The sequence below is a fragment of the Carassius gibelio genome, chromosome A20 (assembly GCF_023724105.1).
Source record: "Carassius gibelio isolate Cgi1373 ecotype wild population from Czech Republic chromosome A20, carGib1.2-hapl.c, whole genome shotgun sequence".
In the NCBI taxonomy this organism is placed as follows: Eukaryota; Metazoa; Chordata; class Actinopteri; order Cypriniformes; family Cyprinidae; genus Carassius; species Carassius gibelio.
In genome coordinates, this window is record NC_068390.1 from 18,101,801 (window position 1) to 18,116,600 (window position 14,800).

The window sequence follows — 14,800 nt, forward strand, 5'->3', positions numbered from 1 at the left end:
GTCCTCCACTGGTCTGAATTGCATGGTGTTTGAGGTAAGAATTTAAAAATAGTGTCCGGACCGAGGCTGTGCTCAAAACCAAGTGAGCTCTCTACCTAGACACGCTCTCACGACTGTGACGCCGAACAAATGCTGATGATATAGACCGCATACAAGGTTTGAGACACAGCCCGAGAGTTTATCCTCTTACCTAACTCACGGATACACTGACTAAAACCCATTTAAAATGTCCAGTGTAGAGTCACGCGTGAATTTTAAATCAACCCTTTAAATCAGTCTTTTAAAAACGCCATCAACACGATCTCTAGATAAAGTTAATAGTCATTTCCTGGCGCGTGAATCTGATCTAGCCATCCCACATTAAATACTTCCGGGTATTTCACCGCACTCAGATGTTGGCTTGATTTGGTTTTGAGTGAATCTATATTTTTCTTTATAACTTAAGGCGACATGGACGAGAGCGTTTTGAAGTGAGCGTTTTTGTTTTTCTTCTTTGATACTCGATTGATACTTTGTGGCTTTGTTTTACCCAGCCAGATGTGAGCGTGTGCATTTGTTTGGCCATGTCCAGATGTTGATCTCAAGCGGATTGGTAATCCATGGGATTAAACGCCGCTGCTGTGTGAAGTGCTGTGTTGTGTATTAACGTCCTCGCCATGAAACGCATCGTTTTCTTTCTGGCGTCTTTTTTCCTGACGGAATGCTCAAGGAGACACATTAGGGATGTCCTAGACGACGAATACGGTGAGTTGTTGGGAAAGGGAATAATTTAAAAACATTATGGATACATGTACATTGAAAGATTGTGTTGTGTTGGTGACGCCGTCATAGCATATTGCGCTTTTTTCAAACCCCCTACTGTATCGTTTCAAATCCCTGATCTCCTTGTTTTTGTCATTGAATGGAATGACTTTCAGCAAACAGTTTGAGAAACTAAACTGCAAAAGCGTTTTTAGGAGTTTTCTATGTCACAAAACAACACAAAGGCTGAAAATTTGCGTGACTGTAGTGAAAGTTATTTTTCCACCCCATTTACTCGGGGTTTTATGTTCCATTCCAGTCTTCTTCTTCTTTTTTTTTTTTTTTTTAGATCTTTTGCTCTTAACAGAGAAACTCAGAATTCTGACAAATAAACTCAGAGTTCAAATAAAAGAAGTCAGGATTGTGAGATATAAACTCACTATTCTAAGGAAAAGTCAGAATTATTTGCAAGATACAAACCTGAAATTGCAAGTCAGAATTCCAAGATGTAAACAGAATCCTGAGAAGAAATGTTGTGATTGCAATACTCAGAATTAAGAGAAAAATGTAGGAATTGTGATATAAATGTCCATTTTTTTTAAGAAAAAGTGAGAATAGCAAGATGGTAACTTAAAATTGTGAGATATAAACACAACTGAGAAAATAAAGTTGTAACTGTGTCATAAACTCACAATTCTAGGAAGATGGGAATTGTCAGACGTAGACTTGGAATTGCAAGAAATTAAGTCGCAATTACCTTTTTTTTTTTTTTTTTTTTTTCGTGTCCATAGTTGAGAGAAAATCTTTCTGAGCAGTAAATTCACTTAATTCACTAAATGAATCTCATTTAGTGACAGGTATACAGTTGTTTCCTGTGCTTCTTTCAGACCAGCTCAGCTCATTGCTGTCAGACTTTGATGTTCTTCAGCTGTCCAGTCTTCAACAGCATTCGGTTCGTAAGAGAGAAGTCCAGTCGCAAACGCATGCAGAAAGACTTCTCGGTTTCACTGCATTGCAGAGGTGAATACTCATCACCCATGTCCATGACGCAATGTCACCGCCAATATTAGTGCTCAGTCATTTGATAAACTCTCCTAAATATTTCACAGGCATTTCAAATTGTACCTGACAACCAACACAGAGCTCTTCACCCATGATTTTAAGGCAGTGATCGTAGGAGAGAACGGCGCTCAAGAGATGTACGAGGTCCAGAGAGAAAACTTCTTCACTGGCCATGTCATTGGTAACTCTGTGTTTTAACATCTAAAGTACTCACTAAATGTTTAAAATCTAGCTAATCATTCATGTGTAGTTTTTTTACCTTGATTTCTAGGAGAGGAGAATTCCAGAGTACAAGCACATATTGGCGACAATGACTTCACTGCTCATATTCTTACTGATGAAGCGGAATACAACATTGAGGTATTATAGCATCACAAATATGAATTAGTTCATGCCCCTTAACAAATGAAGTACATTGATTTTTAAACCATTCAGCCACTGTGGAGGTTTATGGAAAACGCTGGTGACGATCGGCTGCTCGTATATCGCTCTGAAGACATCAGGAACGTGAGCCGGCTGGCGGCTCCAAAAGTGTGCGGCTACATCAGTGCAGATGCCAGCGAGATACTTCCAGAAAGTGTGCGAGCAGCCAGAGCACTATATGAAGATGAAGAGGAGGAGGATGGTTAGTCTTTGAGAGAATTTGTCGAGGTTTTACATGTTATCAAATCCTGAAATTTCAATCTCTGTAACAACACATCTGGTTTAAAGTAGACCTGACACCCCTGCTTATCAGAGCTGAATCTAGACAGTGTAATGTGGGACGCCTCTTTACACAGTTGTTTTGTCACCCATGTGTAAAGTTTCCCATCTTCTCACCCTTTGTCTATTTTCTCCATCTTTTTCTCTCCATTGCTTCTCTTCCATAGCGCACCTGAGAGAGAGAAGGCAGACGCATGACCACAGTAAGAACACCTGCCCTCTGCTGCTTGTGGCCGACTATCGTTTTTTCAAATACATGGGCCGTAATGAGGAGAGCACCACCCTCAACTACCTGGTAAAAAGATAGAATATTACTTTTACTTTTTGGTGGGATAAATGCAGCGTTGGTAAGAGCATGAAACACTTCTTTTAAAAACAATAAACATTACCTACCCCCAACCTTCGAATAGAATCATTTTAAGTCATATTGTTGCCCTCTTAAAAGTTTGCTGAGGCCTCCAAGTTGGCCCCGTCCCCTGGTTGAGTATCATTGCATTGCACCTTACATTTCCATTTCAAACCTGTCATCTGAGAGGAGGGTTTTATCAAATTGTTGGCAGATGTCTTACAAATTTGCCTTGGATGTGTTTTAGATTGAGCTGATTGATCGTGTGGATGACATCTACCGTAATACAACTTGGGATAACGAGTTTAAAGGTTATGGAGTTCAGATTCAGCAGGTAAGCATGGTTCTTTAAGGGAACATGGGATCCAACGAGATGCTACTTTGGAGCAGGAAACATAAATTTGTCTCTTACAGATCATAATTAACAAGACACCCACAGAAGTAGAGCCGGGAGGTGCCCACTTCAACATGGAAGGGACTCCTGTGAAGAGCAAAAATGTCTGGGACGTCAAGAAGCTCCTGGAGGTGAGCGAGCTGGAGCTGTTGGAGCGAATGACTCGATTAATGAGAGCGTCTTCTCTGTATTCTCTTCTAATTTGAAACAATGAGAGCTGCTTGTATACTTGCAAGTGAAGAATATTATTGAGGACTTGTTTATTGTGTTTTAGCTGTCCATTTCTTCCTGCAAACTTTTTGGCAGAGAACCAGGAAAAAGAAAGAATGGAAATGTTATAAGAATTACCATCATTTAGCCTATTTATGTGGGAGTTTTGATTAAAATAAGTCTGAGGTTAACTTTTTCACATTTTCTTCCACATTTGAAATGATTCATAGTCATACCTCAAAAAATGTGAATTCTAAATCTGAGTGATTTAAAAAAAATTCAAAAGTATGATGCGAGTAAGATAAATATAATTTCACCAAGGCTGCATTTACTTTATTAAAAGTACAGTAAAATTGTACAGATATGTAATGTTCCAGAGACCTTTCTTGTAGATAGAAAACCAGTTCCATAACTGTGCTTTAGAAATTCCCAAGGGAATTTAGAGTTCCTGATTTGCCTTGAGATTAAGGTCAGGATTAAACCGCTGTGCTATAAATGTAGTAAAAAAAAATCATTTTGTCTTCCCCCTGCAGCAATTTAGCATTGACATCGCAGATAATGCATCCGAGGTGTGCTTAGCTCATCTGTTCACATATCAGGATTTTGATGAAGGCACACTTGGCTTGGCGTACGTGGCTCCTTCCAAACCAGGCTTTCCTGGAGGTCTTTGCTCTGAGAGTGAGTGCAATATTATAGATATAGATATACCATATTATAGATGTATTGATTTGGTTTTACGTTTTCAGCAAACTTAGACGTTTTGTTATATGTTGTTGTTGTTGTTGTTGTTTGTCTGTTTTAAGAGTGTCCTCCATCAGGAAATGACAACCGTGATATATACCTCAACACTGGACTAACCAGCACTCAAAATTATGGGAAAACCATTCTTACCAAGGCAAGTGAAGTCCGAAAAATGTTACTTGATTTATTTATGTGGAAAACAATTTTCTGACCATATATACGAACAGGAAGCGGACTTGGTTACGACCCATGAGCTTGGTCACAACTTTGGTGCCATTCATGACCCAGATGACATGCCGCACTGCGCGCCCAGAGAAGACCAGGGGGGCAGATACGTAATGTACCCCATCGCGGTGAGCGGGGACCACTCTAACAATAAAGTACGTCCTTTGGTGATTTGAATTCAGCTTGGTGTCCTTGTTCTGAATGTCACATGATCATTTTGTAAGTGTTATGTTTTTGTGCTCCTCTATAGTTGTTTTCAACCTGCAGTAAGAACGCCATAGCAAAGACACTGAAGGCCAAGGCCTCCACCTGCTTCAGTAAGAGGACCAGCAATGTGTGTGGAAACTCACGGGTGGAGGAAGGTGAGGAGTGTGATCCCGGACTGCTCCACCTCAACAGCGACCGCTGCTGCACGTCAAACTGTAAACTGCAGCCCAATGTGCAGTGCAGGTACAGCTCCTCCATGTGGCCTCATGAAAAAATGCACAGAGATGCTGAATTAAAGGGACAGTTCACGTTAAATGAAAATTCTGTGGTAATTTACTCGCTTGTAAATCCCAAAAGTTGAATTATCCGTTCACACCTCACAGGGTTTCTTTCATGTCAGTTCCATGCTGTAACTTTTGTCATTTTTTTTTCTTTACACCAGTGACAGGAACAGTGCATGCTGCAAAGACTGCATGTTTGAGAAGCAGGGCAAGATGTGTCAGGAGCCAATGAATGCCACTTGCAAGGGTAGCTCTTACTGTACAGGTGAGGCAAAAGCTGACAAGCTCCAAGTTTAGATAATTGGATGTACTTGAATATAACTGGAAATTATTAATTCAGATTGAGAACAGTTTAAGTATTATTTATGGTTTATAGTGTAGTGTTTAGTAATATTTTGAATCAACTTTATTTATAATATTAGTTTTTATTTTCAGTTTAGGTTGCTTTAATAATTGTATGTGCTTTTGTCATTTTAATTAGATCTTTTTTATATATATTTCTATGTAGCTTTAATTTGTTTCTTAAACTTATTTCAGTTAGTTGCCAAGCCAACATTTCTAAGCATCTTATATTTATATTTTATTTTATTGTTGAAAAGCAATTTTTTCTAGATTTTAAGAACAACAATACTGCTTGAGAATAAGTTTAAAAATATATTATAATCCTGTTTGTGTGTAAATTTCATGTGACCTGTCAGTAATATGTGTAGGTCATATTTCAGCCCAGAATCAACAGATAGATTTTACAGTTAGGAATATATATATATATAAAATTGCATGTATATTTTTTTTATAGGTTTTTGTGGTAAAATATTTTGCATTATGAAGGCACTTAATATCATAATAATAAATATATATATATATATATATATATATTCCATTCCCTTTGAAATGCAAAGAAATTATGCTGTATTATATTTAGTTAGGAAATATTTTTATACCATTCCAGTAGTTGGTATAGTTGAGATTTTATGACTGTATAATGAGAATTGCAAAAGATTTTGAAAGTAAATTTGCAGGTGCATTATGGTAATGAAAACTTGGTAAGAAAATGTGCTTAAATGTCATGTAAACGGTGTTGCAATGCACAAAAATCTGCTACAGACAGGCTATTTTTCTTTAAGCAAAATTCCTTACTGATGAACTTTGACTGCATTTGTCTAGCCCTTTGTCCTCACTGAAAGTCTGTTGTTCTTCGCTTCTTACAGGAAACAGCAATGAGTGCCCTCCTCCAGAGAACCTCCCTGACGAGACCATCTGTGTGGACAATGGCCGGTGTCTGAACGGAGAGTGCATCCCGTTCTGTGAAGCTGTGAAGAACCTGAAGTCGTGTGCATGCAATGGTAAACAGACCTGCTGATAACGCTAATACTGTTGTAACATCGGTCTCAAATAAATATGACCTTTTTTACTTTTCCTGTATGTCATTTTTCAGAGACAGTCAACTCTTGTAAGGTGTGCTGTAGGGATAAGAATGCGGTCTGTGCTCCTTATGTGAATGACAAGGGTAACCACCTCTATCTGCGGAAAGGCAAACCCTGCACTGTGGGCTTTTGTGATGGAGTGGTGAGTGACTTTACAGCATACTTTACAGTTATGTAAAGACACGTCTATTAAAGCTTTTCCAGTTGACAAGTGGAAATGGTTTGCGTTCAATTATTAAAACATTTCCTCTCATTTCCCAGGGCAAATGCAATAAACAAGTCCAGGATGTTATTGAGAGGTTGTGGGATTTCATTGATAAGTTGGACATCAATACTTTTGGTAAGTTATCTGTGAACACAGTGATTTTTTCTCACTTGACATCCAGTGGAGGAATGAGACCTGTGTCTGTGTTCTCAGGGAAGTTTCTGGCTGATAACATTGTTGGCTCAGTGGTGGTCTTTTCACTGCTTTTCTGGATCCCTCTCAGCATTCTGGTCCATTGTGTGGTGAGTCAAAGGACTATTTATGCCAAGAGTGAAACGAATAAGTGAAATGAATTGCAGACAAAAGGTCTATTTACACTGAAAGTGAAATGAAAAATAAAACATAATCAGAGGGATATCTTGCTTCCTGCAAGAACTATAAATATTTTTTATAAATCACAAACAAAATGTCTATTTACACCAAAAGCAAAACTAAATATATTTTTTGGACCATAAAAAGTTGAAATGAATCACAGGCTAAATGTCTATTTACACCAAGAGAAAATCTAAATCGGACTCTTAGAAGACGGTCTGATTTAACAAATTTCACTTGCTTCAGTGCAAAATTTGAGAAAAACTTGATTGATTTCAAAGCAAAAGAGCACTGATAATACATATTTCATATATTAAATGCAATATATTTGAAGTTGCAATAATGACAGGACCATTCCTAAAACAGTTTTTGTCAACATCATTCCTGTATTTCATTGTCTAGGATAAGAAACTTGACCAGCAGTATCATTTGAACACAAAATCACTCTTCTACCCCAGTGTAAGTACCAATCAGAAAACCGAAAAGATTATTTTCTTTAACCTATTATGAAGTGTAACCAATGACACTGGTTATGTGCTGTTCTAGAATGCAGAGCTCCTGAGCAGTCTAGAATCAGCCTCAGTGCGGATCTTCAAACCACCCACATCCTCAGGCTCCTCAGCAGTGCCACGCTTCCAGACGTCTGGACCTCTGCAGACCAGCACACCCCCGGTCTCCGTCTCTCAGGTGGCTCCAGCTCCAGTTCCAACCCCAAATCCTCTCCCTACAATAGAGCCCCAACGCATGGCCACCATCCAAGAAGATCCCAGCTATGATTCCCACCTGGATGAACAAGCCCTGGGAGAAGACTTCCCTACTTCTGGCTCCGCGTCACGCTCCTTTGACGATCTGACAGAGAACCGAGAGAATGCCATGTCCTTCAGAGTAAAGAGACATGGACGGAGTAATAGCAAGGAGACTGAATGTTAAGTGCAATTGTATAAATGAATGGTGGAAAAAATGTGACTATGATTGAAGAATATTCTAAGGGAATATGATTGGGAATGCTCAAAGTTGAGCAGAACAAGCGATACATAATCATTGATCTGCAATGTGTGCTAACAGCACCAGTATTAAAAATAACCAGAATGCAGTATGTTTTAAAGGGATAGTTTACTCAGTATACTATTGCTGCAACTGGATCACTAAATTGTAATGATTCAATAACTAGGCATTTGATAGTAACTCCGACCTGTTAGGATTAAGCAATATGCACTTACACACAAACAAACACACCGGATGTCACTCATCAGCATTATCTACACATGACCAGCTTCATTGTTATAGATTGTTACAGCTTGACTGCCCAATACGAAGACGTTTACATGTCTGTTTTTGTCTTGGAGGTTGCAAACAAATCATGAGAACCATTATGTTATGAATATACCGGTTATATTTTACATCTATGTGCTCTTGACACTCACCAGCAAATTGTTTCGTATTCTCTGTAGAACACAAGCTTGTGTTTTTCCTTTTAACTGTTTGCAAAAGACAATCTGACTTTTTAGGGGAATTTGATATTTTCAGATATCGTCTCTTCTTTCTATTGTTCTGGAATCAGTTGTACCAGCAGCTGTTACAGATACAGTATTTGGTAAATGAGAAAGGTTTTGGCTCATTGGCTTTATATGAGACACCAAAGTCATTAGTAAAATCAAAAGACAGACGAGTTAGACAATGTTCATGATGTTCATGAACTGATGAACACTGCTTTGAGATCAGCATCCAAAGTGCCTTGTATTTTATTTGTTTGTTTTTTTATTTGTATTGTGAAATCTTTGTTTACTCTGTGTTTTGTTATATAATCTACAAGGAAAACTCAAAAAGGGAGTATGACACTGTCACTTTTATTCTGAATCTTGTTCAACAAGGTAATTGGGAATGTATCGGTGCTAATCTTGTAAAATACTAGTGTCAATTCTACGTACTAGATCTTATTACGTCATCCAACCCTGAAAGCGTGCTTTTATTCTCTGGTGTCAAATCCTGTGAAACTTTTTTTTTTTTTTTTGTTAAGAAACGTGCCCGTAATACTCCGACTGCATGTTTCCTCACAATGTTGTGACGGGACAAGAGAGAAAGTATTGAATATTAAGACAGTGTTTTGTATCGGTGTGTTAGATATTTGCGTAACTTGGTATATTTTGCAAGCCTTCATTTTTAAATAAAGTGTCAACCTCAGCTCGACTCAAAGACCTCTTTTATTAAATCAGTAGATTGGATCTGAAATTACAGCTCATTTTCCTAAACATAAAAATGTGAAATAAAAAAAAACAAAAAAACGGACTTTAAATGGTCACTACATACAAGAATTGAAAGAGACTGCACACAGTATAAACATTTACCTTTAACTGTTTTACATTTGATTTTAACTTCATTTCAATGGTTCAATTCAAGTGCTTTGGCCCGTCCAGTATCTGGTTGAAGTAGTTCAAATTAGATGGACCCTGATCACAAAAGTTCCTTAAGCGAATGAAAAACCCATCTCACATGACAGGGTTCATGGCTTCATACAGCCTTTGTACAGCGAGCTCCACCATTTCTCTGAGAGAATCATCTTCAGAATTGGCCTCCTCGTATTCTGCAGTCTGAGCACAAATATCAAAAGACAAGAATAAGAAGACTTGTCTTCCCATAAAACATAAGTGTGTACGGATCAGAGAGTGTTGTGCTTACTCGGGTTTCCAAGTCGATGAAGGCAGTTTTCCCATCGACACTTACAGCGAGACAGTTCTTGTCTTTAAAGTCGACACATTCTTCTCCAAACATGTCTCTGCAGATTGATGCAGAAACAGAATTTTGTTCATCATAAATATCACTGACAGTAAGCCGAGTGCTGCGAGGATGAACTTACTGGAACATTTTCAGCAATCTGCTCTGGAAAACACTCACATCCACCTTCTTTTCTTGGGGCTGAACAGCTACAATGAAAAAGACAGAAAGAAAGATGGGACGGATGGATGGAATGAAGGAAATAAAGGAATCCATTCAAGCAAGAAACGGGAAGAAAGCAACAAAGAAAGACAATGAAAAGAGAAAGGAAGAATGGAAATAAATGAGAGCATAAGAGCCGTTAAGCTGGTAAAAAGCATCCACCTTTCTGAGCTTTAGGGTTTGACTGCACCTCCAGCACCACTGTGGTCACGGCGTCAGCGTACATGTCATTCAGAGGATTGGCAAACCACTAGAGGAAGAACACGACAGACACACAGACACACAATCAACCCGAGTCATTTCAGACTGGTGTGTGAATGACTGCTGTGCCGCCTCACCTCCAACAAGACCACGTTTTGATCATGAACCACCGTGATGCTGTTAAAGACTCTCAGCGTGCTCTTCTCCGAGATCTCAATCTCCTCCACATCACCTATAACAAACGCACGCATGATGAGCACCACATATGAAATCACCAAAACACACAGAGGTATACACACCTGTCAGGTGCCGTAGCTGACTCAAAAGCAAGGGAAAAGGGCCGGTGAAGGGAATGGCTTGAGTCTGTTTCACTGTGCTCATGGCCAGATCAGTGTAATCTGCATCATAAAGAAAAAAACAAAAGAGCAGGTGTGAGAACCGCACACTCAGACATATATGAAACACCTGAAGTGATCACAAACACCAGCTCACTGGAGAGGTCAGAGGGGGCGAGGATGTGATAACTGAAGTTCTTTTTCACCAGGATGCCCGACACCCGCTGACCCTGCCCACACTTCTTATCCGCAAGAGAGCCCATCACCTTAAAAGACCAAAAAAAATATATATGTAAATAATAACAAAAAGAAAGAAAGAGTTCAAGATGTTTCATTAAGGGTTCATTAAATCTAAAGAAAAATGTTAGTATAGTCAGGATGAAACTAATCAATCATTTAACTTGGCAGAAGAACGGTTTTTGATTATTATTTTGACTAACTACTACAGTAGCTGGATCTAATGCTGGGTACACACCAAAATATTTTTTACATCTTATAAGATTTTCGAAATGTAATGGATCACAAACATGAGGATAAAAAATCCTAGATTTAACCGTTTTGCTCCTATAGTGTGTGGTGTGCCATGATGTGACAAAGACAGTACCTCACACATGAACAGATTCTCAACCAGAGTCTCGACTGTGAACACAGGAAATCTCGAGAGACTTCAGAATAAGCATGGCAGATGATATACAGGAAGACATTGCAATGATAGTGTTTGGAATAACTTTATACACAACACGTTGTATAAACATTTGTGCCGTTGCCACAAATCAACAAGCTGATCCTCCATCTCTGCTGTCCACATCAATTTCACTTTGTGATTTCCACTTTCAAATTTGATTCGCTATCGGGGCGGCTCAGACGTTCTTCCGATCAGGTTCGGACACACTTAACACACCTCACACCACGGGAAAATCTGATAAAATCATCTGTAGAACCATCAAGATAATCCGGGGACATAGCTAGGATTGTCGGAAGGGGGGAAATCGGCCCAAAATCAGCCTAATTATCTTCTGGTGTGTACCCAGCATAATTGCGGATATGAGCGAGCAAAACGGGGAAAACTGAAGAGACAGCTGCGGTCTCACCTTAGCCAGTTTCTCTCCTCTGAAGTTCAGCGTGACGGCCTCAGTGTTACGAGGGTTATGCACCTCAATGTGAACCTCATCATTGTCCTCATACTCTCTTATCAGAGCCGCTTTCAGTCGAGCCATCTCATTCTGCTCTCCATGGACCAGGATCTGAAAACCACAACAATAACATGACACCTGATCTAGAACCTGATGACCTGCTGCCATGACCATCACTTACCACATGAGGAGGTTTCAGAGCTCGGATGAACTCGCTGGTCTGCTGGTAGTCCGTATGAGCAGAGAAGGAGATATAGTCCACGGACATCTTCAGCGGCAGCTTCTGTCCTGACATGGTGGTGATCTCCTCTGGCTCAGACATGATATGCTGAAGAGAAAACAGGGTTAGGGCAGGTTTAATGCTGATGCTGATCTGAGGTGATATTGTGGCTGGAGATCAAGGAGCTTCACCTTGGCGAGCGTGCCTTCCACACAATAACCTGCTATGATGACACCGTTCCTCTTGTCGGTGCACCAGCTCTCAAAAAGCTCTCTGGAAAGACCGCTCTGCATCATACCTGGAGATGCCATCACCACACTAGGGCCAATGTCATCGAAATGGTCCATGCTCTGGAGGAGAACACACAAGTTTTTTAAAAAGCAAGCAAGAGCAACTAACAGAATGACTAAGCCAAGCTCAAATCTAAGCTCTGCCTGGTCTATTATTCCCAGATTTTGAAGACCTTGAGATTGCTGATATGCTTGAAGACAAACGGGTTGTTGATGTTGATGGCCTTGCGGATCTTGTCGTTCATGGCGTTCACATAGGTCTGGTACACAGCCATGCACTTCTTTGCCAGGGATGAGGCATAGTAGATGGGAATGTCATGGAGTTCAGGGTGATTCTGCCAGTATTCGTCTGAAATAGAGGACATGCAGAAGTTCAGTAAGGCATTATTGATGATAAGGCTGAGAGTCTGGACTACTGGACTTCACCTAAAATGAGCAGCAGCTCCTGGGCTCGACCCAAAGCAAACACGGGGATGAGACAGCGGCCCTCGCGGTTCACTATGTCATGGACTGTGTTACAGAAACGAGCCTCTCTCTCCTCTCTCTTCTCATGAATGTGCGTGCCATATGTAGACTCCTACACGAATAGAAAAGAAGATGGTGTAACTAATTTATTTTGTAAATAAAAGGTCAGTAACAAGTAAAGAGTGTTTGTGGTGGGGCCAGAGAAGAACATCATTTGTTGAACTCTGCACAAAGAAATCATATTGCCAGCATAGGATCGAGTACACACTGTGATCAGAATGTCTGGTTTGACGCTGGGAATCTCAGCTGCCATGAGATGTCTGTCTTCTTGACGGGAGAAATCTCCTGTGTACAGTAGCTGAAGAGAATGACCATGATCATTAGCACAAACTGTGTGAGAGTGTTGCTGAAAAGATCTGAATGAATAAACTTCACCGACCTTCACTCCTGCAATCTCGATCATGAACATGGCTGCTCCCAAAACATGACCTGCATGGTAGCACCAAAACTTGATGCCGGCCACCTCCTTCACTTCATGGAAGTTGATGGTCTCAATCTTGTCCATGCTTTCTTCTAGATCGGTCTCAGTGTACAGCATATCATCCGCTGAGATGTTGCTTCAAGAACAAGGAAACCAGACAATATATTAGAGCTGGCTCTGTATAAAAAAAATTAACTGTTAAAGGGGCGTTTTATTGAAACAAAAGCTTTGGTGTACCTGACTTTCACATAGTCTGAAAGCAACCAGCGGTAAATGGCTTTGGTGGCATGGGTCATGAAAGTCCTCCCTTTGAAACTCGTCTTCTGTAAAAACCATGGCAAGGCGCCGCAATGGTCCAAGTGAAAACTGCCAGACAAAAATTGGTGGTTAACATATAGTTAGATGGCAATGACTTCATATCTTTTATTTAGAGAATGGGACTCACTGGCTGATGAGGAGCAGGTCAATCTCAGCTGGGTCGATCAAATCAATGTAAGGCAATGCATCCATGCCCTCCAATCCAGGGTGGATGCCACAGTCCAGCTGCAAAGACATAACATGTCAAAAACACATCTGTCAATACAATCCATCAAAAGTAGGACAGCGCACAAAATTGTGTTTACCATGATTTTACGACCCTTGAACTCCAGGATGATACAGGACCTGCCCACCTCTTGACCAGCTCCTCTGTTAGAAACATCACAGTAAAGATCACAGTTACAGTACTCAGAGAAAGGATTAACACGGGTGCAAAACATCTTTAATGTCCTTTTGGTCCAGGTAAATATTGTTTTATTATTTGCAAACTGTAAGTCAAACAGTAAGTAAACAAAACATTTGGCGCAGAACAGAACTACTGTTGAACGCAGTCTGAATGAACTGAACTCACAGCGGTCTTATGAGGAGCTGATCACTCTCTTCTGCAGGAACTGGGACATCCGCTTTACGTTTTGTAGCCATGCTTTTAATGTATTTTACGTTTAACTTAGTGTTACTTATCCATCGATATTTCTAATAATAATAATAGACAACCTCCATGCGCACTGAAAACCACGCACTATGGACATGACAAAAGTACTTCCGGTGTGTAGTCATGAATAAGTCAAAATAAAAGTTCGGAGGGAAAATAAAGAAAAAGAACAAAAGTTAGCTAAAGCGTATAGTTAAATAGTCTGTCACAATTACACAAGCTCAATTAGGCTAGAAAAAAAGTATACATATATATATATATATATATATATATATATATATATATATATATATATATATATATATATATATATATATATATATATATAGAGAGAGAGAGAGAGAGAGAGAGAGAGAGAGAGAGAGAGATAATCCAACATATTAAAAAATGTTTTATGGCATTACCAAAAAAAAAAAAATACTAAATAATAAAAAAAATAAATAAATAATTAATTAAGTCACATTTAAGGGGAAAAGTCCAAAAATTATCACAAAAGCAGCAAGATCTGTATCAGCCTGTCACAAACTCAGTCAGTGGACAAAACTGAAGTAAGATCATTTCTTACATGTTGTACTGTTGTACTGTTGTACTTTTCAACAAAGTGTTAAATATGTTTTCTTGTTTGTGAAAAAAAAGAAAGAAAGAAAGTATACATGCACTTTTTTTACTTAATTATTTTACGGATCTATTCTTGTTTTTTTGTGCATGTATTATATAATCGTTTACTCCTTATTCATGTAATGGACAATGGCTTGTGCAAGTTATGCCAATAAAGCTCATTTGAGATAGAGAAAGAGCTTACGAATGAATCCAAAACATTTTTTTTGCCAAATAATGAATTGTATAATAATGAATCGTACC

General features: G+C 39.3%; 2 protein-coding genes across 2 annotated transcripts; one reads left to right on the forward strand and one right to left on the reverse strand.

The window, feature by feature from the left end:
• Window positions 1–155: 155 nt before the first annotated feature.
• LOC127938250 (disintegrin and metalloproteinase domain-containing protein 17) lies at window positions 156–9,091 on the forward strand. The gene is made up of 20 exons (XM_052534702.1): window positions 156–470; window positions 572–744; window positions 1,629–1,761; window positions 1,851–1,984; window positions 2,075–2,163; window positions 2,239–2,428; window positions 2,673–2,800; window positions 3,099–3,185; window positions 3,266–3,376; window positions 3,989–4,133; window positions 4,259–4,354; window positions 4,428–4,576; window positions 4,672–4,871; window positions 5,071–5,174; window positions 6,118–6,252; window positions 6,345–6,475; window positions 6,595–6,673; window positions 6,752–6,840; window positions 7,313–7,369; window positions 7,457–9,091. The coding sequence occupies exons 2-20, from the start codon at window positions 657–659 to the stop codon at window positions 7,838–7,840; spliced, it is 2,529 nt and encodes an 842-aa protein (XP_052390662.1). The 5' UTR covers window positions 156–470; window positions 572–656; the 3' UTR covers window positions 7,841–9,091.
• A 2-nt stretch (window positions 9,092–9,093) lies between these two features.
• On the reverse strand, window positions 9,094–14,065 carry LOC127938251 (cleavage and polyadenylation specificity factor subunit 3). Its single transcript, XM_052534704.1, has 18 exons — window positions 13,859–14,065; window positions 13,593–13,656; window positions 13,415–13,512; window positions 13,207–13,335; window positions 12,928–13,105; window positions 12,757–12,846; window positions 12,450–12,600; window positions 12,197–12,372; window positions 11,925–12,083; window positions 11,695–11,841; window positions 11,472–11,624; window positions 10,538–10,646; window positions 10,345–10,443; window positions 10,183–10,277; window positions 10,007–10,094; window positions 9,765–9,831; window positions 9,587–9,683; window positions 9,094–9,498 (listed from the first exon to the last, which is right to left on the reverse strand). The coding sequence occupies exons 1-18, from the start codon at window positions 13,927–13,929 to the stop codon at window positions 9,397–9,399; spliced, it is 2,073 nt and encodes a 690-aa protein (XP_052390664.1). The 5' UTR covers window positions 13,930–14,065; the 3' UTR covers window positions 9,094–9,396.
• Between the last annotated feature and the right edge of the window lie 735 nt (window positions 14,066–14,800).

Coding starts and splice junctions, on each gene's coding strand:
- LOC127938251 (XM_052534704.1), bottom strand. CDS start 13,929: ATGGCTACAAAACGTAAAGCGGATGTCCCAGTTCCTGCAGAAGAGAGT. Junction 13,336..13,414: donor GACCTGCTCCTCATCAGCCA/GTGAGTCCCATT, acceptor TTTGTCTGGCAG/TTTTCACTTGGACCATTGCG. Junction 12,084..12,196: donor AGCATATCAGCAATCTCAAG/GTCTTCAAAATC, acceptor GTTCTCCTCCAG/AGCATGGACCATTTCGATGA.
- LOC127938250 (XM_052534702.1), top strand. CDS start 657: ATGAAACGCATCGTTTTCTTTCTGGCGTCTTTTTTCCTGACGGAATGC. Junction 4,134..4,258: donor TGGAGGTCTTTGCTCTGAGA/GTGAGTGCAATA, acceptor GTCTGTTTTAAG/AGTGTCCTCCATCAGGAAAT. Junction 4,355..4,427: donor AACCATTCTTACCAAGGCAA/GTGAAGTCCGAA, acceptor ACGAACAGGAAG/CGGACTTGGTTACGACCCAT.